General features: G+C 51.4%; 10 protein-coding genes across 10 annotated transcripts; 6 read left to right on the top strand and 4 right to left on the bottom strand.

The window, feature by feature from the left end:
• Positions 1 to 1,257: 1,257 nt before the first annotated feature.
• On the top strand, positions 1,258 to 3,290 carry A1O5_08324 (uncharacterized protein; the record flags this gene model as incomplete). Its single annotated transcript, XM_007748907.1, has 6 exons — positions 1,258 to 1,933; positions 1,994 to 2,089; positions 2,145 to 2,242; positions 2,301 to 2,469; positions 2,509 to 2,772; positions 2,854 to 3,290. The coding sequence occupies 6 exons, from the start codon at positions 1,258 to 1,260 to the stop codon at positions 3,288 to 3,290; spliced, it is 1,740 nt and encodes a 579-aa protein (XP_007747097.1).
• Positions 3,291 to 3,704: 414 nt separating this feature from the next.
• On the bottom strand, positions 3,705 to 5,147 carry A1O5_08323 (uncharacterized protein; the record flags this gene model as incomplete). The annotated part of the gene is made up of 1 exon (XM_007748906.1): positions 3,705 to 5,147. One exon carries the CDS (start codon positions 5,145 to 5,147, stop codon positions 3,705 to 3,707), a length of 1,443 nt encoding a protein of 480 aa, XP_007747096.1.
• A 2,758-nt stretch (positions 5,148 to 7,905) lies between these two features.
• Positions 7,906 to 8,139, bottom strand: A1O5_08322 (uncharacterized protein; the record flags this gene model as incomplete). Its single annotated transcript, XM_007748905.1, has 1 exon — positions 7,906 to 8,139. One exon carries the CDS (start codon positions 8,137 to 8,139, stop codon positions 7,906 to 7,908), a length of 234 nt encoding a protein of 77 aa, XP_007747095.1.
• A 484-nt stretch (positions 8,140 to 8,623) lies between these two features.
• On the top strand, positions 8,624 to 9,355 carry A1O5_08321 (uncharacterized protein; the record flags this gene model as incomplete). The annotated part of the gene is made up of 1 exon (XM_007748904.1): positions 8,624 to 9,355. The coding sequence occupies one exon, from the start codon at positions 8,624 to 8,626 to the stop codon at positions 9,353 to 9,355; it is 732 nt and encodes a 243-aa protein (XP_007747094.1).
• A 650-nt stretch (positions 9,356 to 10,005) lies between these two features.
• A1O5_08320 (uncharacterized protein) lies at positions 10,006 to 11,570 on the bottom strand (the record flags this gene model as incomplete). The annotated part of the gene is made up of 3 exons (XM_007748903.1): positions 10,006 to 10,979; positions 11,059 to 11,479; positions 11,532 to 11,570. 3 exons carry the CDS (start codon positions 11,568 to 11,570, stop codon positions 10,006 to 10,008), a joined length of 1,434 nt encoding a protein of 477 aa, XP_007747093.1.
• Positions 11,571 to 12,727: 1,157 nt separating this feature from the next.
• A1O5_08319 (uncharacterized protein) lies at positions 12,728 to 14,376 on the top strand (the record flags this gene model as incomplete). The annotated part of the gene is made up of 2 exons (XM_007748902.1): positions 12,728 to 13,040; positions 13,097 to 14,376. 2 exons carry the CDS (start codon positions 12,728 to 12,730, stop codon positions 14,374 to 14,376), a joined length of 1,593 nt encoding a protein of 530 aa, XP_007747092.1.
• A 1,542-nt stretch (positions 14,377 to 15,918) lies between these two features.
• Positions 15,919 to 17,211, top strand: A1O5_08318 (uncharacterized protein). The gene has a single exon (XM_007748901.1). The coding sequence runs from the start codon at positions 16,491 to 16,493 to the stop codon at positions 17,067 to 17,069; it is 579 nt and encodes a 192-aa protein (XP_007747091.1). The 5' UTR covers positions 15,919 to 16,490; the 3' UTR covers positions 17,070 to 17,211.
• A 2,545-nt stretch (positions 17,212 to 19,756) lies between these two features.
• Positions 19,757 to 20,722, top strand: A1O5_08317 (uncharacterized protein; the record flags this gene model as incomplete). The annotated part of the gene is made up of 1 exon (XM_007748900.1): positions 19,757 to 20,722. The coding sequence occupies one exon, from the start codon at positions 19,757 to 19,759 to the stop codon at positions 20,720 to 20,722; it is 966 nt and encodes a 321-aa protein (XP_007747090.1).
• A 952-nt stretch (positions 20,723 to 21,674) lies between these two features.
• On the top strand, positions 21,675 to 23,111 carry A1O5_08316 (uncharacterized protein; the record flags this gene model as incomplete). Its single annotated transcript, XM_007748899.1, has 1 exon — positions 21,675 to 23,111. One exon carries the CDS (start codon positions 21,675 to 21,677, stop codon positions 23,109 to 23,111), a length of 1,437 nt encoding a protein of 478 aa, XP_007747089.1.
• Positions 23,112 to 23,150: 39 nt separating this feature from the next.
• Positions 23,151 to 25,634, bottom strand: A1O5_08315 (uncharacterized protein; the record flags this gene model as incomplete). The annotated part of the gene is made up of 1 exon (XM_007748898.1): positions 23,151 to 25,634. The coding sequence occupies one exon, from the start codon at positions 25,632 to 25,634 to the stop codon at positions 23,151 to 23,153; it is 2,484 nt and encodes an 827-aa protein (XP_007747088.1).
• Between the last annotated feature and the right edge of the window lie 305 nt (positions 25,635 to 25,939).

Below are 25,939 nucleotides of genomic sequence, written 5' to 3'. Positions count from 1 at the left end.
TAGAGAATCGCCAGCCAACACCTCAGGAGCACATGGCGCAAGCGGTTCCGTATGATCCGGCAGGCTCACCAAGTCTGTACTGTGGTTGGAGTGATACGCATTTGTGTCGTCTAGATCGGGTCGCGTGGTGACTGATGGACTGGGAATTGGGTTCGAGCGAGTCTTGCGCCTTTTCACGGGTGAGAAGTGACACTCGTCTCCACGCTCCTGATAGAAAAAAGGTGAATACACGGCGCTGTGATACATCGGAGGAAAGCATGGCTCACTGTGCAATTTGCGCAAATGTTGTCCTCTGCATGATTCTCTACAACACCATCAGTAGACAGAAGCTCCGAGTAAAGCAGAGTTTCTCACTAATGCAGCGGACTTTGCGACGTCGGCAGGAGTCGCACGTACTCAGTGGCTTTTCGTAGGCCATCAAAAAGACATCAAATCGACGCTCATATAAGGAAAAGTCGTCACCGTCTCAAGGAAAAAGATTCTTTTGGTGGGTAGGGATTGAGATATGTGATAATATGGAGAGTAGGGGAGCGGGGGTGCCTGGCCGCAGTGCTTTGCTTGACCACGGGGTCACGTGAAATAACTTGAATGCTAGGCGAACGTTATTGCGTGAGAGACTGCCCTGTGGACTTCCTCTCATTAACAAAAAGAAGACGTCAGGATTGACAAGGTGGAAGGTCACAATGGGGCAGAATGAGGAACTCAAGGTCCCCAGGTGGTGTGATCCTAGTAGCGACGGAAATGTTCGCTCAAAAGCCTACTCTTATCTCGCTAACATCTTTACAAGACACGGGGCAGGATTTGTGTCCCGTCAACATTTACAGGAGAGTGGCCAAAGTCTCACCTCAATGCTCAGCCAAGCATGATCCCAGCCGAGGCTTCTATCGTACGATGTCATTCGCTTCTACGGTGTGGATTTTCCCAACCTTTCTGGGGGACCCGGCGGTTTCGCCAATTGGGATGTTGCTTTTTCGGAAACTCCGAGATTCGAAATCTCGGTCCCAGGGCCTCAGCGATGATCACCACTGGCGTGGGTCAGAGAAGTTGATACGGGCGAGTCTGGATTTTCAAGTTATTATGTATACTGACGTTCAAGGCAAGACTGGGTAAGTCCTTGAAATGTGTGCACGATCAAGACTCGGCATCAACGTTGGAATCTTTTCCTGGCCTAGCACGCCTCTCCAAAGACTGTCACAGTTGCTCAAGTTCTTAAATACCGAACAACGACGAGCACATCCTGCAGAAGAAGCCGGAGCCATGGGCAGTATTAGTATTGAAAAAGAAATGAGTGGTTCGTCGGCCGAGCGCGACTCGTACGAGATCGAGGAATATCCCCTGGGTGAGGCGAAGCCACTCAAGGTGATTTGCATTGGAGCAGGTGCCACGGGATTGAATCTCATCTACCGAACTCGAAGGCATCTTAAGAACATCGATCTAACAGTCTACGAAAAGAATCCCTCGATAGGAGGCACGTGGTTCGAGAATGCCTATCCTGGTTGTGCCTGTGACATTCCTTCCCATATTTATCAATTCTTGTGGGCACTGAACCCGGAGTGGAGCTCTTTCTACGTCACCGGACCAGAGATCTTGAAGTATTTGACCGAGGTGACCAAGCGATACCAGCTCGACCAAAACATCAGGACACAACACCTCGTCACACGTGCAGAGTGGTGTGAAGAGGACGGCATCTGGAAAGTGACCATCATCGACCAGACCACGGGACAAGAAATTCAAGATTTCTGTCATTTCCTGGTCAATGGGGCTGGATTTTTGAACCACTGGCAATGGCCTGACATTCCGGGCATTCAGTCGTTCAAAGGAACCCTTCTCCATTCGGCACATTGGGATCAAAGTGTCCAGTTGTCGGGAAAACGGATTGCGGTCGTGGGAAATGGCTCTTCAGGCATCCAGCTTGTGACCGCTTTGCAGCCCAGTGAGTTTTTGGCTGCTCCTATCAGGTTTAGTAAAAGAAGACACTGACATTGCCTGCTAGTTGCCGAGCGTCTGACCAATTTCATACGAAATCCGACGTGGATCTCCACGTCCTATGCTCAAGCCTTTGCTGGTCCGAGCGGATCCAACTTCTTTTGTCTGAGTGTTTGATGCCCTCCAGGTTCACGGTCGAAAAAGCTGATGGGCGACAGATTCCGAACAGCAAAAAGAAGAGTTCCGCAACGATCCTTCAAAGTCATTGCAATATCGCAAAGCCATTGAGACCGACATGAACAGCAATTTCGCATTTGTATGTGATGTCAAGCACAATTTGATTTGGAGTTCGAAACTGACTCCGAGACGAATAGTCTCTCAGTGGCTCCCCACAACAAGCTCAAGCGGTGGAGGGGGTCACGAAAATGATGAAGTCTCGACTGGGTTCTCGCAGTGAAGACCTCGCGGACAAACTCATCCCTACTGAATTCGGCTTTGGCTGCAGGCGAGTGATTCCTTTTCGAGTTGTGCTCAACTGCCATCGTTTGAATCTCTAACGATAATTCAGGCGACCAACCCCAGGAACGGGATATTTGGAATCACTCACGGCTCCGAATGTCACGGTCGAGTACGACTCAATCGCACAGGTAGTGGAAAACGGCATCAAGTTGAAGAATGGCACGATCCTGGAGTACGACGCAATCATCTGTGCCACGGGATTCGAGACCTCGTGGCGCCCACGCTTCCCTATCATTGGGCGCGACGGCATCGACATGCGCAAGCAATGGAAAGACCGCCCGAAGAGCTATCTGTCCTGCACGGTGGCAAATTTCCCCAACTACTTTGGTAAGTTCTGTTTCGGAGGGGGGGAGGGGACATGAGCTCTTTTATTGTCATCCGAGCCTGCTTGTTAACGGATCCGTTCAGTTTTCCTCGGACCTAATTCTCCGCTTAGTCACGGTTCAGCATTGCCCAGCATAGAGCACTTGACCAAGTATCTTTTCCAGTTGATTTACAAGGTTCAGACCCAGAACTACAAGGCGGTCGAGCCTCTGGAAGAAGCAGTAAACGACTTTATCGAGCACGCTGACAAGTTCATGGAGCGGACTGTTTGGGCAGGCAAATGTCGTTCGTGGATGAAGGGAGGCAAGAAAGACAGTCCTCCACTTACCCATCCTGGCAGTCGACTACACTGGTTCCAAATGCTACAAGAACCGCGCTGGGAGGACTACAAGTGGACTCGAGGTTCGCGCAACCGATTTGCATATCTAGGCAATGGTTGGTGCACGATGGATGAGGAAGGCAAAGACAAGGCTTGGTATATGAATGATCCGGACCAAGGTTTCGAGCGTCTCGTCTACTAGAGTTTACTTAAGAGACTATCGACACTGATGTTTCATCACTGTGTTGAATGGCTGGAAAAATGTCATGCGCGTACATTCTTGTCCACAATTGAGTTTAGAGAGAAGAGCTAACTGGGCGTTGTTGTGTGGGCACTGCGACGCGATGATTATGTTGTGAAGCTGGATGAGATAATGGCAGATGTTCAACAGATCAGAATGTTTGATCTCCTACGGTGATTTGTGATTGGTTCACACAAGCCATGACTGCCTTGGTTGATCAAATTTGTGTTTATTATTCTGTTTAATTGACCTACTCTGGATCGATATCGATGTTATCGAAATGAACAAGTGTACGTTGAGTGTTAATTGAGACTTGATGTTCGTCCACTCCGACGCGGGCCTTGGAGAAACTGCCCGTTTCTCTTATTTCCTTTCTCAAATTACACCATTCATGCCGCTAACCAAGTGATGCCAACGCAGTTGGTCTTTGTGCAGGTGGACAAACTCGCGGATAGCATCCACGTATCTCTGAGCGTCTTCGGGGGTGACTTGCAAGTGCAAAGGCGTGTAGCCACGAGTGGCGATGTAGATGTTCTTGGAAAGCATATGATGATAGTATAGCGCTTGCCAGATGGCGGCGTCTGGCCCGGAAAACCGCACGTTCAGCATGCTTCCACGACCTGTGATGAACATCAACGGTAGGCCTGTCGAAGCTTGCATTACATCGCTGTCCACTTGAATCATGAGATCGTGGTCAAGGCTTTCAATCTCGATAATGTCGGCCGATGCTTCCGAGATCATGGCCGGATACGTCTTTTCATCAATCAAAATTTGCTGGATCTTGACCTTAGTATCTCGACCGAGCTGATTAAGTCGAGCGACTTCGGCGGCGTTGTAGATATCGAGCCCCACTATGCCAGCTGACATAGTAAGCACATTATTGTTGTATGTCCCTGGATGGAAAAGATTGTTCTTCGACGGGTCGAACCGCTCCATGATATCTCTGCGGCCTCCAAATGCGCCGAAGGTCATGCCTCCACCAACGTACTTACCCAAGGTCACGATATCACCTTTAATTCCTAGGCTGGCGCTGTATCCTGACACGCCGAGGCGAGAAGCCATAACCTCATCAATCACCAGGAGCGCGCCAGTCATATTGCAGAGCTGACGTAGGTATTGCATAAAGAGATCCGTAGCGGGCCTGCATCCGCCGGATCCTTGGACTGGTTCGACCAAGACAGCAGCCAGGCTATTGCCGCCGATTTTATCAATAATTGCCTGTGTCTCGGGAATATTGTTATAGGGTGCGAACACGAACTCGTGCGGTAGATTCATCGGCGCCTCGGTCGAGCCTTTCATCAGAGTCATCGGAAATACCAAAGTACTGCCATGGTATCCGCCGCTGAAGACCAAGATCTTTCGTCTCGAGGTGATGGCGACCGCGGCGTTCAGAGCGGTAGTGTTGGCTTCGGTGCCGGAATTCGTGAATCGGACCATATCAATTCCTGCTGGGCCAAACCGTTGACATATTTTGGCGGCGAACCTCTTTTCTAGGAGCGTGTTTCCACCAAAATTCCACCCGCTAGACAAGGCTGTTTGGACCGCTTCAGCGATGCGTGGTTCCGAATGCCCAAAGATCCCCGCGCTGAACTCTCCCAGAAGATCCGTATACACGTCACCGTCAAGAGATGTCAGTGTATTCCTGTTTCCTTGAACCCAGGTGATGGGAAATGGCTCGGCGTGTAGCACCGTTCTGGTGTTGCCACCAGGAAGATTTTGGTGAGCATCCCGGTGAGCTTTCAGAGACTGGGGATTCCGAGCAGTGAACTGCTCATGAGCCTTCTTCAAAGCGTCTGCTGCATATGAAGACTGGCCCATGGTCACCAAGGAATTCTTTCGCTTTCTCTCGATTCTAAGATTGTAACAAGGGGTGAACTTGAGACCACAGCGATGCAGGTTTAAATTACTATCTGTACTCACACCAACAGATTCTTGGTGACAAGATGTTCATCTTGCATTCCGTAGAGACCTCTCTGCTGTCGATATTAGCGTCAAAGGCGTCGGTGATCTGTGCATCTGACGGTGGGATTGAGGACCCGCGCACGGAGTTCCCGATGTGTAAGTCCGACAGCACTGGCCGCGCGAGACCATTGATCTTTCAGGGGGATAAAGCTTGTCCACAACTTCGTGATGCTCCAAAAGATAAAAGTCACTAGTATGAGAAATCAAAACGCCCCGTCCACGGATGTCATCCCTGGAAATCAAAGTTGGTGTTTTCTAGCGGACCTGGTGGTTTCGTCCTTCGGGCCTGACCGGAATCTCCGACACTCCGTCTCCAAACCCTCTGTTCTGATGCTCCGTGCTCGGTTCTTCAAGGTTGAATTACGCGGCTCGTAGTTGGTTTGGAGGCCCACAAGGTGGATATGGGATCTACAAAGCCAGCACTGTACTGCAGAAAGTAGCTGTCGCCCAGCGGTACCCCTACGACAGCAGTCAACCACATGATTAGGTAGCAAGATGGGAAGAGGATGGCCAGTGACTGAGGGCAAACCACAGCGTCGATGGTGTCGAAGGGCGTGGTCTTTCTTTTCTAGACACAAAAGCTCAGGCTGAACTGGAAGTATGGCGTTCTTCCTCCGGTGAACAGACTACCGGAATTCCAAAAGTCTCCGCGACTTCTCCTCCCTGGATTCAATGTTCTCGACCACACGTGCCCGGCATTGCAGCCAGTATATGAACATAAAATCGCGATCCCAGAGTATACACCAGTTTATCTATCACTCGAGCTTCACGTCTGTTCTCCTTGAACATTGTTGCCGTAAGCCTCAGTCGCAAACGTCAAGTCAACGAGACGTTGTCATGGCTTGTGATACGACCCAAACAGCAAGGACTACTCTGAGTTGGAGTACAGAGCCAGAGCCCTAAATCTTGTCCCGACCACAGCAGGAAAGGAAAGGAGATGAAAGGAGATCAAAGAGCCTCGAAAACCTAGAGCCCATGTCTTCGGCGGTGCATTTTAGGTGTCAAAGAAAACTTCGGAGACCACATCATCCACATTGACGGCGATCGCCTTTATAATGGAGCCATTCATGAGTCCCAACGTCGAAGATGATCGCATTGTGCAGATCGTGGAGCGGTTTATAAGACCTCCACGCCGCTTCTGGCAAGGTGGCTGCCTTGTTCAATGAAGATGTCTGGGAAACTGGCCGGCGAAAGTTGGTTTCTCCCACAACCTGGAATCCCATTTGTGCCTTAGCGGATCTGGATACTTCATGCATCAGACTTACGACCTCAAGGGAGTTTCAAGGGGATGGGAATCAAAACCCGCAATCAAAGCATCATTAACGGCCGTGTGAGGCCAACAACGACCGAGAATCGAGCAAATTGCAGAGGCCGCGGCTTGTGTGACTTTGGCCGAGCCCATCGTCAGAAAAAGTAGTAATTTCCGATCCTATCGAGTTGTTGTTGTTGCCCACATGAAACAAGATTTCCGGAAGAACAGGCATATAGAATGACAAGATTCTGGGCGTAGTTTTTCAATGGCGGAGCAAGTCGATATGGAAGCACTCATCGTCAAGACTCGCCACGGGTTGTGTCAAGCACTACCGCACCGCATGAGTGAGGGGCATGATATAATGGGCTCATGGGATTTGATTACAATATATAAGATTTAGATGAGCGATTGTGGATGTGTACTTTAGTCATTGGTGGATGGCCCTGCTGCGTTGGAGACGAAAGTTGCCATGAGTCCAGGTGCTGATCATGCAATACAATCAATAACGTCTTCCGGAGTCATCGATCATCGATTGAAGTGAGCGAGGCAATTCCACCACCAAGCCACGGTCCGTGAATATTCCGTGGTCAAGAGGTGAAACCTGACATCTCTTGACCCGATTTATGCTCACTTGATAGACAAAATGGAGTATTGAATGGCCAAATGAGCGATTGGAATCCTTTCGCAAATAGAGATGGACTAGATGTGCTAGCTACTCGAGGGCGTTCCCCGGAAAATTGAGATGGAAATTAAGAGCAGTAAAAGAGATAACTTGGAGAGCTTGTGCTAAATACGATAGTGAAGTGCTGGATATGCCCTGGTTTCTGGAGGTTATCAGGCTGACGATGTAACCCATTATTGCAGACTGAGTTAACGCCAACCTCATGCTCTCGCCTGACTTTAACTTTGCCACCACCACGTCCTACGTCCATCAAGCCTAGGTAGCGGCCGATGTCATCGGCATTGCGGGACCAGAGACCGGGACTACCGAGTGGCCATTGACTTTCGAAATCCCAGGACCTTTTGCACCCTTTCCGGTAGGGCTCTGGCCAGTTCTAGAGGCACAGTGTGAGCAAAAGGCTTCTTGCTGGGTGAAGGCACTCGTGACCATAACACAAGCGATGACTCTTCCTAACTAATCCTTGGTCTGATTGCATCCGCCTCCGTGAACGATTTTGCCGCCGATGGTCAGATAGTCACCTTTTTCTAGCTCGACGGGAGCCGTTTGACTTTCATCGTCCAATTTATGATCCGCGGCGGAGTAATTCCATTTGTGGCTGCCGGGAGACAGTAGTCTGGTTGGTTGCCATGAGGAAGTTGAACTTCAGTTCAGGCGTGTCTTTGCCCTAGAATAAGCGACGGTCACCAGTTCCCGAAATCTCGGTGCAATTTCTGTAGAGGATTGCAGGGCCCAATCTCCATCATGCTGGCGGTGCTCATCCAATAGTCACCGACTTGCTTCCCGAGAACCTCATCTGAAATGCTATGCATAAGATCGTCGTTGATCATTTCCGCCCTCCACGTCTTGCTGAGTTGTAATAGATCCGTCAGCCATTTGGTGTAATGACCCAAAAAGTCCTTTATGCCTCCGTTCATGTCAACCAGCGGACCGGACGGGATTTTGGGCCAACGAAGGAAGTTACCTCGACATTCCAAATCCGAATAACCACCTATTGTTATATATGATCCACATCCTTGATGAAATCCGTGTCCTATTGAGGTTCCACTGTAGATGCCGCAGATGAAAAGCGCTTCTCGAGCTGAGGCTAGTTTGGAAAAGCAAACTGCGACCACGAAAACCCAATTCTCCTCTGGGGGTCTCGGAGTAAGTGCCGATCAGACTGGGCACCGAAAGACCGAAAATCATGTTCCCCTATCCTTCCCGGTCAGTGTTGACCCGAAGAAACGAGCTCAACTTGAAAGGTCGCCCAACCACTTGCATTGTTTGATAAACTCGCCTTGCTGAGACCAGGGTTCGACCTGAAAATATTATTGTCCACATGCTGGGCGATAAGTAAATCACAATCTGTGGGTGTGGCACGCCTTTCCTGCCGGTCCTCAAAGAATCTCGATCTTCATCATGTCTTCACTCCAGCTAGAAGCCGTCAATCGAGACAAGGATTCAGACCCTCTCACCTTGACCGTGACACCGGGGAAAGATGTAGTCGGCATTCCGTTCAACCCCAAAGTCAAGCATTGGCAATTTGCATCTCCGTTATCCAAAGTAGCATTGAGAGCAGCCGACTTCAAAAGCGCTCGAGTGACTTTCAGGTGGCCCTCATTGTCGACGACGTGTGAATGCGATCAGGTCGGATTGCTGTTCGTTCGATCCCTGCCTGGTCTGCCAGCCCCCGATGCCGCAAAGCCTGGTGATGCCGAGTCTGCTCCTTACTATATCAAATATGGCCTGGAAGCCGTTCGAGGGCAACCAATCATCGCTGTGGCGGGATCGAACCATCGACTGGACTGGTCAACGTGGCCAACGACCCCGAAACATCTCGAGTCTCTCACGATTGAGTTCTTGCGATATGGCTCTGGGCTCTTGGCGCGCTTGATTCCACCAGCCGACGAGTCTGGTGCTGGGAAGCAAGAGCCCACTACCATCCGGCTCTTCACATGGCCACTTGCGAATCCCAGCGATGCGGACCCGAATATCTGGATTTGCATCTATATTTCCCGACCGGATACCAACAACACCACATCCGAGGGGTTTTCGGCCAATTCGACGACTTCCAGGTTGAGACGGTCCAAGGTTCTCGATTGTAGGATAGCTATATACTCGCGGTTCCTCTCTATTCCTCCAACGCAGTGAAATAGCAGAAGCATGCGAGGAGCATGACAGGCAACGGAACGCGAAAAAGCAGACGCAAAAAGCAAAAGCCAAAAACTAGATGCTCGTTTACCATTCACAGCAGAGTGAACGACGAGATTTCCATCGACGCTTAATTAAAGACTGGCCATAAGGCTCAATCGTGCAGCAGTCGCTGCCTATGGACATCTAAACTCAATGGATGCCCGCTGGGAAACTTGTTTCTGTCGTTTCTGTGATCTTCTTTGTTTCTGGATACACCTTCCATTTTGGACCCTATACCGGTGGAGGCGAAGACCTATTATGCAAATACAACTAGAGAACGAATCATGGTTCATATTCGCCAGGAAGCTTTTGTGGCGCCCGTTGATGTACCACCCGACAAATACTCAAATCGACTTATCATCGTCCCCTTACAAGGGCTGGAGTCATAGCACACGTTGCATCATCCTTGTTCTGCAAAGCCTCAACAGGTTGTAACGCTTGCAATGAAGCTAATTTTGTCTGCAGTCTTTGTAGGCTTCGACAAGCCACCCTTACAATATGGAGCACCTAGACGGTCAAAGTTGTCCCATCGGATTTTCTCAACCGGACTAATTTTCTATAGATCTAAAGCTTCGGAACTTATTCGTGTCCCAAAAACTTTTCTGGCCCTACAGTCGTTGCCGGATAGCAGCCTCCACCTTGAAACCTCCCGGCTTGAGTTGCTGGAAAACATGGTCCGGGTCATATTTGTCGGTCATCTTGGATAGATATTTGACACTGCTCTCGCCGTAGCTTCCAATCACATCTTGGAATGAACCGGCATAGTTTGCAAACAGAAACTGGTGGTAGAGCCCACGACGTATCGCTTCGTCCTTGACCTTCCCGAGTAAGGTTCTCTGCATGTCCAGCACCGCTTGATCGTACTGGGACTTTGCAGTGCTGAATGACAGCATGATGGATATCAGATGCCCGTCTTGCCTCTTCAAGTTGTACATATTCTCTCCGGGCTTGGGGGAACGAGGAAGGGCATGAAACTCCAGACATCCAAACGCCCAGTCCTTTGCGGCGTGAGATGCCTCCACGTAGAGATCGTACGTGTACCGCATGAGCTCCACGTCTAATTTGATGGTCAACGTGGAGCAATTATGACGAAGGCCGTGACCGCCTTGAAGATCGGCAATGTCTGCCGCCAACACCGAATAGTTCGTCAGCCCCAGAGGAGATTCGAGGGTGGGCACTTTTCGCAGGCGATCAAACATGGGGAGATTCGGGGTCGGTTGTGAATACACCAAGTATTGACGAATAATGATTTCTCCAGCGTGGCTGTCGAAGATCACAATCGTGTGGCCCTTGGGGTCGACATCCAATTTGGGAATAAAGTCGGCGTACGCCTCAATTGCTTCTTGGGCGTGACTCGGGTGAACCAGGGTGCGACCACCCCACATGCCACGGTAAGGGTAAATGTTGAGTATATAAGACGTAATGACTCCGAAATTGGAGCCACCGCCCTTTAGAGCTCGAAAGAGCTCCGGCTCGCTGTCCGGGCTTGCGGTGACTACCTCGCCCGAGCCGAGAACGATCTCGAAAGATCGAACGTTATCGATCCCCCAGCCGTGTTCGGCCGCGTAGAACGAAATGCCTCCTGTGCGACACAAAAGTCAGCATCTAGGAACCCTTGACAGGTCTGGCCGTCCTTCAAAGTCGTCGCAGAAATCACGTACCGCCGACAAGGAATCCACCGACTCCAACATCTGCAGATCTTCCACCAACAGCGATGTAGCCTTGCCCCTCAAGCTCGCCATAGATCCGTCTCCACGTATTGCCTGCACCAACACGGGCGGTGTTATTGTTTCGATCGATTGTGATTGTGTTGAGCTTCAACAGATCAATCTGAACGCCGTCAGGCACGCACGACGCGCCCGAGACATGCGCGTGACCTCCACTCCTGACACCGAACTGGCATTGTGCCTTGACACATAGCGAAACGGCGCGAGCAACTTCTGCGGCACTGTGAGGCTGGAAGAAACACCGTGGCGCAATCTCTTTCAGAATTTCGGACCAGTAACTTTGCTGTGAAGCAAGGTATGAAGGATGGCCTGGCTTGAAGACCTGTTCAGGAAATTCTCGAGCAAGCTCTGAGATCTAGCTTCATATATTAGTGGTGTCAGCCCTTCGACGAATGATGACTACCTACCACATTATCCGTGGCACAGGGTGTGTAGACACTGCCCATATCGAAATGTGATGCGCTGGACGACAGGAAGAAGTACCTTTCAGCCAGATGCGACGCCGAGAACGAGATAGACGGCGCAGAAAGTCCAATGCAGAAGGGTGCAATAGAGTGCTGGAGGAGTAGTTCTTCGTATCAAACTGCACGTTCAACAATTTATGGCCCTGACTTGGAAAACATCAGGGAGACGTAAAGGCCAAGTCACCGCTGTGTTTGTAACTTTTCATGGTGGTGGGCCTTTTCATCCAGGACTGGTTAGATTGGTTTCGCCAAAATAGCTGGTCGGCTGAAGATACGCTCGGAAATTCCGAATTGACCTCCGTGGCCTTTGAGCTACTGTAGTTCTGTCTTTTCGGCTCCGCAGCCCTCCGCGCCTCTCAAGACGGGGTCAGATGCCTGTGTAGGGACGGTCTGAAACTGTACCCCAGGCGACATACTGTGGAGAGCTCGCCACCAGACGCACCGATTGAGGGCAGGTTAGCTTCGTAATTGGGCCTTCCCCGGAAACCGGCTGCTTCTCCACCATTTGCTTCGCTACATCGGAGGACTGTTACAAAAGCTGCACGAGTGGTGTCTAGGCCAATGGCAACAAGTCTATAGCTCTCCGGATTTAATCAATTTACCATCAAAGCTCGCAAAATCACGCGCAGAAGTTCCTGCTCAAAGTTCCTGACAACTTCAACTATCCTACCGCTACAAGTAATCTCAATCACAGACCCAGGTTGATGACCTGGAAAGACCGAGATAAAGCATTCTCCACATTAGTACCTATCTTCCCCGTATATTACTTGCGGGGATAAGGTCCTTATACGTAATCAGTCTTCGACTATTTTGGAGGCTTCTGACCAATCATGGCTCTTGAAGTGAGTCGGCCTGCAAACAGCAAAACGATGATATGCGTTTATCCATCTGCTCAGCCCAAACTTCGGGAAATCCGTTGAAGTAAGGTTTCTTGGTCTCTGCAATGCCCATGCGCTTCTCATGGACTGGGCCTTAACAATTGAAGGGAACCCTCAAACTCCTTTCACATTCTTAGCAAGATATAAACCAATTCAATGTCAAGTTGTGGCAACCTTCTCCACCCCTGGAGCAGTGAGTAGACTTCTCTTACCCATTTTTATCTTTGTTTGCGCCGCTTCGTCCTCGTCAAGTTGTGGAAGATGTCTGAAACCACAAAACACCATTCCACCGAGGAGTTCACGGGTGAGCCACTCGAATCCATCACTACCGACACATCTGTCGAACAACATGCCGTCACTAAACTCGACGACGAACGCTTCAGTCTCTGGAGCGTGCTGGGGGTTCAGTACACTCTTGGCTGCGCTCCCCTGGCCATCGCTGGGTATTTGCAATTCACCTTGGGCGTCGGAGGAAGCCCTTACTTTTTCTGGTGTTTTATCGTGGCCGCGGTCGGTCAAGGCAACATCGTGCTGAATTTTGCCGAGCTAGCGTCGGCGTACCCCCATGTTGCGGGTGAGTGGATGGATGCTGCAACAGGGGCTTGTTTCCTGTTCTGACGAAAATTGAAGGTCAAACATACTGGACGGCAATCCTGGCTCCGCCAAAATACCGACGTTTCCTCACCTACTTGAACGGAATGATGACACTTTGGGGATGGAATTTCGCCGTCGCTGGTGGTTATTTTCTAAGCACCCAGTTCATCCTGGGAACCGCCACCATCATCAATAACAGCTATGTTCCCCAGCATTACCATAGCTTTTTGATGTCCATCGCCATGTTCATCATTGCTATCGCAATGAACACTTGGCTCATCAAAATCTATCCGGCTGTCACCAAATTCTTTGTTGTCGCCATCAACGTGGCCGTGATCTACATCATAGTTGTGGTCCTCTCCAAGGCGCAGCCAAAGGCCGATGCAAGGACGGTCTTCATCGATGTCATTAACAACACGGGTTGGGGCTCGGATGGTCTCGTTTTCTGTCTTGGAATGCTGCCCGCGTTGGTTGCTCTGTGTCTTCCCGACGGCGCCACGCACTTGACCGAAGAGTTGCCAAACCCTCAACGGCGCGTACCACAGGTCATGATCGGATCGTTCCTCCTCTCATTCTTGGGAGCATTCGTCATGATCATCGTCCTCTTGTTCTGTACCGTCAATCCCGAGGGCCTCTTGGAGCCTTTGGGCGGTCAACCTATTTTTCAGATATGCTGGGATGCGTGGCACAACACAGGCTTCCTGGTCACCATCGGCATCATCTTATCTGCATCCTTTATCCAGGGTTGCAACGCCTGTCTGACTGGCGAAAGTCGAATTGCCTGGTCTTTTGCTAAGTCCGGAGGTCTCCCTTATGGCTCATGGCTCACCCAAGTCGACGCCAAAACGCTCGTTCCTTTCAACTCGGTACTGGCGTGCGCGGTGGTGGCACTCGCTTTTGATGCTCTCGAGTTTGCCCCTGCGTATGTTCTTAATGCCATTTACGGATCTGCCGGCATCTGTTTCGGAATTTCGTATGGCTTGCCAGTAGTGTTGTTGGTGATCCAGGGTCGGCAACGTCTTCCCGCCAAGCGATACGTCAACCTCGGCCGTGTGGGCATCATCTTCAACATCCTCATGATCGGCTGGATCTGCTTCCAGGTTATCTTCTTGAGCTTCCCCCTGAATTACCCAGTCACCACTAACAATATGAATTGGGCTTCGGTTGTCGCCGTTGGTTGTTTCGTGCTTACCATTGGTAATTGGTTCATTATTAAAGACCACTATCGAGTTCCGGAAGCATTGGCTTTTGAGATTGTTCCACATCGTTCTTCTCATCATAAGCATCATCATCACCACCACCAGGACGATGCGTAAGGAGGCGGCGGACCACTGCATACTTGTTGCATCCTGCTTTACTGCTAATGACAACCGAACCTTTGTCGAGCACATGGACCAGATTCCGGACAAGTGGTAGCGTGTACGCCAAAGTGCAGATCATGCGGTCGTCGTGGTCGAGATGTAAATAGGAAAGCCGTTCACACCCCAGATATGAATTTGTTTGCATTGTGCTCTTCAACATCAGCATTGAAAAGGACAACCCTCTTGGTTGCAGCTGCGGTTCTGATCACTCAGTACTTCTCGGCGCAATATCTGTTGTGTGTCGTGATATCCCTGCCTCGATTGAGTACCTTGAACATGGTGCGATGTGTCTGCTCTGTAATAGCAAACGCCAACGCACCAACCGGATGGTAGTACCTTTTCGTGTCCGGAGCAGACTTTTGCGGACATTTTCCAACGGGCAATATTATGCATTGCGTCGTTTCTCTGTTGAATGAAGTTGTACAGTTTCTTCGGCCTCGACAGCACTGCTTCCATCTTCAATTCATCGTCAGAGTTTTCGCATCACTAGAATCTAGCAACCCTTGGCGTTACCATACCTTCGTCAGCATAGGCTTCGTGCGTCGCCGTTGTGGATCTTAAACGTTTCGCCAACCTAGCCGCCCGCTGAAGCGTCACCTATGAGCTGAATACGGCAGCGTTGCTCTCGGGCACAGAACCAGAAGACCTTGGCTTCTACTGTCTGAGCGCAGGTTACCGGACGTGATGTCTGAAAAAGACAGGGTTTCTTGTTACCATCAGCCTAGGCAATGCCCTCGCACTCCACCTTGGGGCGAACGATATTTGAGAAATCTGCATACGGTCAAGTCCTCATAGAAGGAGACGTTCTGCAACGCTTAGCCAGTGTAGCGCACAGAAAGACCGTCCATACATGCATGTGAAGGTGCAACACGAAGCACTTCCGGTCTCATGTGATGGGATGCAGTACAAATCGTATATGTTGCGGGGCTGAGTAGACAATTGGCACCGCTATCCATCACTTTGCCTTCGTTGTTTACCTAATTGAGATCGGATCGCCAGAGGAGAGAGAAGGCGAAGCCCAACGCCTTAGGGCAGCCGATATCTAAACTATGTGTCAAAATTCAACTAGCGCGAAACGAAAATCGAGAAACCCTGAAATACTAACAGGTCAGTACGATTTGTTGGAATTCTATTATTTTGTTAACCTGACTAGGAAGACTGTGAAAACAACCGTCTATAACCGAAATTGGTTCGGATCTACTGGCCTGGAAAGACAGGATCTTGGCATGGCCCGGGATGATATCGGAAACTCCGTGCCTCGTCCATCCCTCTGTGGTCCAGGTCTTACCCCGAAGCGCTAAAACACACGAGTTGTCCTTGCTGTGAGGACCCGGGCTTGTATGCGAAGGGGCTGCACTGACGAAAGGAATCTTGAAGTCCGCTTACCTGTGCGACCGAGCTACAGCCGCCAGATTATGTGCTGACAACGGAATATTGGTGATTTGCAGCCCTTGCCGCACCACGGTGGGTAGGTCAGTGGTCAAAATCACGTCTCTTTCTGCCAAGAGACAGGCTCCTGTCCATGAATTGAACGAAAATGCCACGGCAGACAATGGTTGGATTGCCCTCAACGGAACGGTTTGGGATTTCTCAAATTTTGCCGCTCAGCACCCAGGCGGCGGAGAGGTCATCGTCCAACACCAGGGAAGGACAGCAGCGACGTATATAAGGACCTTCACAGTCCAGCGCTTGTACAGCGACGTTTTGGGGAGCAGAGAAGAATAGGGAACACTCGGGACAAGCGGGCTCGGCGACGGACCAGACAAACAAGGAGGGTTCGAACAAGCGGCAGCATAACTCGCTGCCTCCGCTAGAGTCAATCACCAGTCTCAACCACTTCGAAGCAGCCGCATCGCCAGCACTCACGAGAAAAGCACTTTTATATCTTTCGGGCGCCACCAAAGATGGAATTACAGAGCAAGCGAACCGAAAAGTGTACAATCGGGTTCTGTTCCGTCCGCACGTCTTACAAGGCGTCGGAACAGTGAACACGAGCACGCAGTTTCTCGATCTCACACTTTCATGTCCTATAATGGTGGCACCTTCATCGTCGAACCAGCTATCTCACCATGACGGTGAGATTGCGATTGCGCGGGTATCCCAACGTTTTGGCGTCCTTCCCATTGCACCGTCTGTGGGATCATTTTTCGCTTTTCGAAATATTTGAGGCCCTCGATTGCAGTCATCCTTTCTTCTTTCAATTATACGTCAATCGCAACCGTCGCAAAGTAACTCGTATCTTGGACGAAGCACGTCGACTTGGAGCTCGAGCAATCATGGTGATGTCCGACTTACGCGCGATCAGTAAGAGAGAGTCTGTGAAAGAGTCCTCGACCTTAACCTTGATCAGTAAGGACCATGAGTTAGAAGTCAATACATCAGGCCTAGGTTCGGGTTCGCTTTTAAGTTCAGAATTGGTCCGTCAAGCTACACATCCGCCAGTGAATAATGTTATCGACCCCGACCTCAACTGGGCGGACATCCAATGGGTTGCGCGCCACACGGGACTCCCAGTCTTTGTTAAAAGATATTCAGCGGGCGCAAGATGCCAAGGTGGCTGCGGACATCGGATGTGCGGGCATCTATCTCTCGAATCATGGAGGACGGGCCCTGGACACCGCACCGCTCGCGCTTCTCGTGCTTCTTGAGATCCAGAAGACATGTCCCGAGATTTTGACCCAAATGGAGGTCATCACTGATGGTGGCATTCAACGAGGAATGGATGTTTTGAAAGCCATCTGCCTAGGTGCTCGTGCTGTTTGTGTAGGGTGTCCTTGTCTATGGACCATGGCATATGATGAGGACGGTGTTTTTTTGAGCCCTCGAAAGTAAGTGACCTACGCCACTGACTTTTCCTATCATGACATACTTCGAATCTTCCGACGAGTTGGGGTCTGAATTGGCGTATCCATGTGTCTGTGCATATGCATTTTTAATGGAGAGAAAGAGTGCGAGAATTTGAAAGAGAGTCACTGGCGTAGTACTGACTTTCCGCTTCTGCAGTTCTAAAGGAAGAGTTGACGATCGCAATGCAATTGCTGCGCATGACTAGTCTCGACCAAGCACATCCAGGTTTTCTCAACGCTTCCCAGCTGGATAAGTTGTTGCCGTCCGTGACATTGGCTAACTCAGACATAACGAGCCCACGACAGTACTTCCAAGCGACCCCAAAGATAAGAAAGACAACCCTTAACGTACTACAACATTATGGCCGCAGGGTTCGTCCTCTCAAATTCATTCAAAAATTGGAGAGGCTGCAATTCACTGAACCTTGGCCTCTGGTAGATTTAATATCCATAGACTCGACATTCAAATGGTATTTGGACTCCTTCTGAGTTGCGGGTGGTGCTATTGTGCGTTCGTGGTGACTATGTCTGTTTCCTCGCAGTGGAAACAAAGACCTTGCGTACACCACGGCGTCCACTTCCCTGAGCACGGCTTTTGGCAAAAGAATCTTGTCCCGGAGTGTCCCTAGATGATGAGAAGGGACTGACATCTCAATTTCTCACGTGGGGCAAAGCATCACTTTAAACGCCAGCTTTCCTTGCTACCATTCCGAGACGCTCCACCACCGATTTCAGAAACCTGCCAGTACCTCCAAGGCAACACATTCACTGCAACAATAAAGTCCCCCACGCTCTCCAATTACACCCCATTATAAATCTTACAAAGCTCCATCTTGAACTTTCGTAGGTTATCTTCAACGTGGGTATAGTGGACCCAGAGCTCATGGTAGGACTTTTCGGTACAGATGGAGAAAGAGCGGAGGGAATCCTTCAACTGTGAATGTGTACCGTCATTACTTATCGATGGGCTCATTTAGGGACAGTTGTATCTTTAGCCTAGAAGCCCCGGAGACTGCAGCCTAATTTTGTGCCTCGAAGACCTGCTCAAAAATGTTTCGGGCTGGGGAGTCGATTTCGGCTGCTGTTCAGAAGGCAGTCAGGCTTACAGTAGGAAACGGTGCTGGGCGTAAGCCTCCAGGCTAACTTTTGACTATACCCTAAGCACGGGCGACATTTTGCAGGTTCTCTTTTCATTTCTATGGTCGTGTTGTAACAAGGCAAAGTGGCTGTGCTGGGCTGGTAGAGGGGTAGCAGGAAGGAGAGTTGTCTAGTTACATGTCAAACCAAAATGGGTTGGTAGGGGGAGCGCTGAATAGTTCACCGTGCTGGTAGGGTGCTATTCTTTTACAGTTTGAATAGAGTATCACAGTTCCATGGCTTTTTGGCGCCGTCTGCCTATTTCTTGAGTGTTATCGGTCTTATCCCAGCTCCTCAATGCCTCCGCCGTGCTAGGCGTTCGTTGCCCTAGCCGCTCCCTCTCTGGGTGGTGTTGGTGGTGTTGTTGTCCTGTCAGCGCCAACCAGAAAAGCGTTCTCGATTCCCGACCTGCTGGACAGGCCTCTGTGCGTTGTTGCACGTGCACGCCGAACCCTGAAGTGCTCTATTACAATATCTTCGTTGGAATTTGCTATTATTGTGGAATGACGGGTGGCTTGTCCCTTTGTCTTATAAAGGTCATAGGAATGGTAAAACCATTTAGAACAGAATCAAAGAGAAGAAGTTACTGCAGGAGCTGCAATTTTGATTATGATTTGCTGCACTCGTCGCGAGAGAGGAGTTTCCCATTTCGGAATAAATAGGTACAGTTGGACCGTAATAGGTCTCCAAGCGGCTCTCTTACTTGGAAAACGTTTCGAGCGTTATCCTTGGCAAGTTTGCTTGCCTCGGGGTCTCACGATCTCTCCTCGTTTCATGCGCATCTTGAATCTTGACTTTCCAGTCATTCTCCCATGGTCCAAGGAAAAGTTCATTTCGAGCGGGTACCCGTGCCGGAGGGAGTAACTGCTACACAACTAGCGCTGGTGGAGTGGGGTGTGGCGCGGGCACCATTTGACAAGGCTGACCGACAAGGCGGACAGCTAAGGCGGAATCGCATCAGTGAGATGGCTGTTCCCAATACCGAGTCCTACTACTTCTAATTCCTCTCTCTTTCTATTTCCTCCTAGGACGCTATAGCCGTGGCCCATCACATCTCAATGTCTTAACATATGGCTTTAGAAAAACGATTACGGTGCCCTGACGACGAAAGGTCGAGGTTAGAGGGGTCGCGATTTGATTCGTGGGATTGATGCGGAGATTGGTTGAGATGGAGCGATAGACCCTCCGACTCCGAGTTGGGTGGTTAACTCTTCAGCGCACATATACTCTGTACACCCCATCCATTCGAGTCCGGAGGATCTCTACAGTCGTCCACGCTTTCCGTCTGGCAAGCTCGCCGACAAGAAACCCAAAAAAAAAGGGAAGCCATCGTCAAAAGATTATATGTAGCCATGTCCAACTTCACCCGCTCCGTCATTGTAACCGGAGGTACGACGGGCCTGGGTTTCCACGCCGCAGCAGCGATCGCTCGCCAACGGCCAGACCACTGCATCGTCATAGCGTCGCGCAAGAACGCAGATGGGAGTGCGGAATCTATCAATCGGAGCGTTGGCAGAGACAATGTGCGATTCATGCCTCTAGATCTGGGAGATGTGAAGAACGTCCGATCGTTTGTCCAGAGCTGGGGCGAGAAAAGCCTGCCACCGATCTCGGTCCTCCTGCTGAACGCGGGGAGCCAATTCCCCTTTGACATCAAGTACACGGCGGACGGGTTCGAGGCGAGCTTCGGCATCAACCACGTCGGCCACGCGCTGCTATTCTCCCTCCTGCAGCCGTACCTGGCAGACGAGGTGCGCATCGTCGTCACGGCTAGCGGCACGCACGACCCGATGCAGAAGACGGGCATGCCCAACGCGAAGTACACGAGTGCCGAAGACCTGGCCCACCCTTCTGGGGACGCACTCAAAATCCCAGGCCGGCAGCGCTACACGACCAGCAAGCTGTGCAACGTCCTCTGGACGTACGCTCTCGACCGCCGCGTGCGACGACTTCCCCAGAAGAAATGGACCGTCGTCGCGTTCGACCCGGGCCTCATGCCCGGCACCGGTCTCGCCAGACAGTACCCGGCGCTCCTGCGCTTCATGTGGAAGCGTGTCCTCCCCGCACTGATCCCGCTGCTGCGCCTCGTCGTGTCTCCGAACATCCACAGGGCAGAGGAGTCGGGTGCCTCTTTGGCATGGGTGGCTCTCGACGACGCAGTGAAGGGCACGAGCGGCGTGTATTTCGAGGGGAAGAAGCAGATCAAGTCGAGCGTGGATAGTTATGACGAGGCGAAGCAGGAAGAGCTGTGGTCGTGGACGCTCAAGACTCTGGCGGTTGATGAGCAGGAGAGACGCCGGTTTGAAGTTGTCGAGTGAGGAGGACAAGGAGATAAGACTGGGGGGGGGGGGGGGGCATGCATGCACTCATGCATGCCCACCTAGGTTTCTATCAATCAACATAGTATCTAGGTATCGTCTCTGGCCCCGGCGATTTGGGATCCTGTACCTATGTCCTGTCCAGCCACGCCGCGTTCGACCAATCACATCGACAGATCCCTTCCGGAAGCGGCATATTCCACGAAATGCCCAATTAGTGATAGCTTTGTAAAGGGGGGGGATGGCTTGGTGGGTAGGGGGCCTGAAAGGAAACAAGGAGGGGGACCGATCATCGACAGACGGACAGACAAACAGACAGACATGTCAGAAAGTCAGAAAGCTACTTTGCACCCTTGTGGATGTAACATGGTAAGTAGGCGGTGCGCCCTCGTCCATGTGGTGCGAGATAAGTATGAGCGAGGATTCAGCGAGACCGAGGGAGGGAGGGAGGCTGAGCAACGAACTATCCACAGCCAGCCAGCTACACTCAAGGTTCAGGCTGGGGTCCTCGGGACTAGCACCTAATTACATATCCGGTACTTATCTAGGTGTGGGGTACGGTGGACCTTTCAGGGCACCAACTAGGTAAATGTCACTTGGTCACTTGGTAGGTACTCGCTCGTCGCCTAGTGCTTGTAGTTGCTTAATCCTCGTACCAGCGAGTCTTGTCCCACGGAATCCTCGGTCGTACTCCACTGCGCAGTACGCTTGCGACGAATCGCGGAAAGGGACGAATTGGGAAATCAGATCGAGACGCACAGCAGGGAATCATAACACACACAGGGAGGCACACAGACATAGATATATAGATATATATATATATATATATATATATATGCTGGGACACCCGTAGGTCAGTCTTGCAGTAATAGGCACAGGTACAGGCACAGATACAGAACACATCTTCAACAAACACGCAGTAAATAAACATCTCATCCTGAAACCGCCAGCCATGTGCAAGCCAAAAGGAGATCCCAAGAGTCAAACACCATACACCTACAACTACGGCTACAATGCCTTTGTCACACAACCGGGTCAAGGTCAACAACAACCGCAACAACACTCTGGAGCGTACGGCGGCAGTCACGGCCGCGCCGAGGCCGCACGAATGACAATGACAATGGCAATGAGAATGACCCAAAGCCAAAGCCAAACCCATAACGAGAACCCAGACTCACCGCCAACATACTCTGAAGCCATCGACGAATCCATCAAGCCCAATCCCAAGGCCGCCGAAGCAGGAGCATATACATATCCATATCCCTACCCCCATGCCCGTGCCCAAGCGCTTCCATCACCCCGTCTCTCCCCTTCTTCATCCCTGTCACAGTCACAGTCACAGTCACGATCCCGCCTCGCCAAACCAATCGCCATCCCCGCCACCCTCGCGCGCTACGGCTCGCCGTTCCTGCGCGCCTATCCCCCCTGCCTCGCCGAATACCACATCTCGCCCACGTTATTTCTCTCCTTTCTGGACACCTTGAACCGCGTGGCCGTGAAGTCGCCGCCCTTGCAGGCCCTCAGCCTGGCCGGGAACATGGTCGGCTTCGTGCCGGAGCCGACCGCCCAGATCGTCGGGGCAGCCGTGAATCTCACGGCCGAGATCTCCGCGGGGGTGGTGCAGCGCGGACGCACCGAGATCGAGTTGAGGCGGGCAAACACCGACATCTTCAACCCCCGGGGACTGAAAGTCGAGATCGCAAAGACCGAGGCCCTCGCAAAACTGGTCGGCATGGACGGCGTCTTCGACGACAGGGGCAAACTCAACAAGCACGCGAGGCTGTTGCTGCCCCTGGAAGGCGTCGCGGAAGCAGATGCAAGTTCTCCTGCACCATACGACGACAATGTCAGCGGCCAGCAGCGCAGGCTGGACGCCATGAGACCCTGGATCGCCGAGCTGGAAGTGACACCTCTCCCACAGATCGACGTGCCCGCCAACGCCCTCTCCCGGCTAAATGTCAAAATGAGCGAGATGGACAGGCGGAACGGGGAGAAGAAACTCGTCGAAAAGCGAAACAAACTCCAAAACGAGTACAACAAGGAAGCCGCCAAGGCCCAGAGGGACTTCGACAGGGAGATGGCAAAGCTCAACAAGGACGTCGAGAAGCACTTGCGCGAAATTGACGACAAATTGGCCGACGCCACGCGGAAGCAGAAGTCGAGGGACGTCGGCAGGCTGGAGAGAGACAGGCAGAGGGTGCTGGACAGGTATGACAGGGAAAGGAGGAAGGAGGAGAAGGATTTCCAAAAAGATATGAGAGAAGTCGAAAAGGATCGGATGAGTGACGACAAAGAAGAGAAGAGCATGCGCAAGCTCAACTGGCTGGTAATAAGGGACTTTGATGCTTGGAGTGGTGACGGGACGAATCCGCATCTGCCAGTAGTATAGCTCATGTTGCTTAACGACCCTAGACAGGACATTCAGCTGTCATGGAGTCTCCTGCTGTGATTCAGCCTCGTCTCCAATGTACCCCGGACGTTCCAAATTCCTCTTTTGCCCAGTGTCCTGGCCGTCCCTGACGACAAAGACCTGGTTCAGCTCGTCCTGAATCTCTTTTCTCCTTTTCTCCCATGTATCCACCATGGCCAGTTTCTGCTTCAGTTCGGCGATCTCCTTTTCCACTCCCAACTTCTCCTCGTCCGTGCCTATTCGGACCAGTTCCCAATCAAACCCTTCCTCGCCCAGGCCTAGCAGGAGGTTGAATGTGTGGTATTTTCGGAGACTGGCGCGTGTGGATAGAGTTATGATCGTGATCCCCTTCTCTTTGCACCGCTCATAGAGCAAGCCTTCAACATCCGAGGATACCGCAGAAGTCCCCTCGTCGAGAAAGGCGTATTTGGGTTCGTGGTAGAACAAGCGAGCAATGGCCATCCGCTGTTTCTCGCCGCCCGAGAGCACGTCTTTCCACTCCTTGCGCGTGTCCCAGCCACCCTCTCTTGCTAGTAAGTGGCCAAGTTTGGCTTCCTCGAGGATTCGCTCTAGTTCACTGTCCCGTCGATTGTTCTCTCGCATATCCATCTCCGTATGCGGGTAGATGACTTGATCTCTTAGCGTGCCAATGCTGAGGTAGGGTCGCTGTGGTAGGAACATGATTCCATCCATGCCGTTGTTTCGAGGTCGCGAGACCAAGCCACGGTAAACGGGCCAAAGCCCTCCAACAATGCGGGCAATGGCGGATTTACCAACTCCATTGGAGCCGGATATGAGTAGATGTTCGCCACTGTGGACGACAAAGGAGAGAGATTCGATTAACTCGTCGCCACCGTAGGGCCACAAGCCTGGTGCTACGACAGGGACGTCTTCAAGACGAACGCCGTCAAAGCCGTATTGGATTGTGCCTTGTACGTCCGCGAGGGAGTAGAGCTCGACCCTTTGAGAGGCTCGGCGCCCTATGGGCGCATAGGCGTTGGCGTGCACTCGATGAAGAGTTGAGATGAGTTGGTAGACTCGGGACGTGTAGCCGGCCAGTTCAGAGAGGTCTTTGATGCTGTACATCATGCGACCACCTGCGTCGGCGAGCGAGAGCATGAGTCTCTTGTTGGTGGTGAATTCTTTCATGTGCGATCCCGACCGAGAGGATTCTGCGACCTCTCTGCCTGAGCTGGAAGTAGCTTCGAGAATCGTATTTAATCCGGCCCATGCAGGGAGATAAACAGGAATCGAAGTAATAATATAGCCAAACGCAGACCACGAGTACTTCAGAATAAAGTCCTCCAGCATATTATACCGGACTTTGACGTTGTAAATACCCTCCATCCAACTCCGGAGTTCTTTGAATGACCTGTCGAGATAGACCTTTTCGACGTCGGCACCGCCGTAAAAGGCAACCTCTTCTGCATTGGCGATCAATCTCGCATGAAGCCCACGGAAATCTCCTTCCTTCTTGCCTTCGATGGCCTTTAATTTCCCAAAGGGCGGAGACAGCCTCCGAAGCATGGTAGCAGTGCCAAAGTAATTCACCAGAAGACCGGTCAGAGCCAAGGGACCGAGTGAGCGGTAGAGTTGATAGTTGAAGACGAATATGTCAACCAGAGGTTTGCCCAGAGAAGAATACAATGATGCCGCCGCTGTACAAAATAATGTAAGATCTTGTGTGATGAATTGATCTGCGCCTTCGACTCCGCCGTCTAGATTTGTGAGTTTATAGTAAGTGAGGTTCGAGTTCAAGTAGAGGTCATGGATGTACCTCGTCAGCCGCGTGCGGAAGGCGATTGATATTTTGGACTGGAGGAATTTGATCATCGAGTTGGTATAGGAGGCTAGTGTGCCAATGGACAGCCATCTCAGAAGCCCGAGCAGAAATTGCTTTCCATGACCGCCGACCAGGTCTCGTACTATCGCACCGTCCAGCCTCGCGACAAGAAGAGACAGGTATGTTCTCAAGATCAGGAAGACGGCATGGCTCAGGAGTAAGGCAGTCTCCTTGCTTCGGAACCTCGGGATCATGATGTTCGCTAGACTGAGGAATTGATGGAGGAAAGCTAGGTTGAGGCCGGGTTTTGTTTGCGGAGGAGGAGGGCCATAGGCCGGAGTCGAAGTACCGCTGGTCAGACGAGTGACTCGTGGAGGTGTCAGAAACAGTCTGCGATGGGCATCAAATGTCGTGGAGCGTGTGGGATGGATGATGACTTTGGAGGTGGTATCGCCCTTGGGAACATAGATGATGCGTTCTCCTCCTTTCCCTCTTAAGCCACTATTCTTGCGGACCAGAGTCCGGCCCTGGGCCTTCTCTTTTGAATGAACCTGCCACCACTTGTAACCGCCATAGCTAGAGGAGAGGATGGACAGAACGAGGGCGGCGGTGGCGGCAAGTTTGACAGATCTAGGTATGCGGCGGACCTGGGCGCGAAAGAGGGTGAGGTAATGATTGTACAGGACAACTAATGGGTCCTCTTTGGACTGAACAGGCATCTCGAATGCGTGGGAGAGGGAGCGGAAACTGAGGTGTTCATCGGAAGGGACGACGAAGCGTCATGCTCAGCTACCACATAATGTCGAGCGGAAAGGTTGGATAGATGCGCAGCATGATCTATTTGGATCTAACTTCGGCAAACGATGGAGGTGCAGGCATGTGCTGTCGACAGACTGACGCAAGTTGGACGGCCAAGAGGGTGGTGAGAGTGCCAGCGGGATGTTTTGAAAGGCTGGACATGACGATTGCAGCGCATGTGAAAGGAATGCCGAGGTCTCTCAGCTTGCACAGCCAAGCACAGCTT

The sequence above is a fragment of the Cladophialophora psammophila genome (assembly GCF_000585535.1).
Source record: "Cladophialophora psammophila CBS 110553 chromosome Unknown aczJe-supercont1.13, whole genome shotgun sequence".
Classification (NCBI taxonomy): Eukaryota; Fungi; Ascomycota; class Eurotiomycetes; order Chaetothyriales; family Herpotrichiellaceae; genus Cladophialophora; species Cladophialophora psammophila.
The sequence above is the reverse complement of the archived record's forward strand: the minus strand, read 5'-3'. Positions and strand labels throughout refer to the sequence as shown.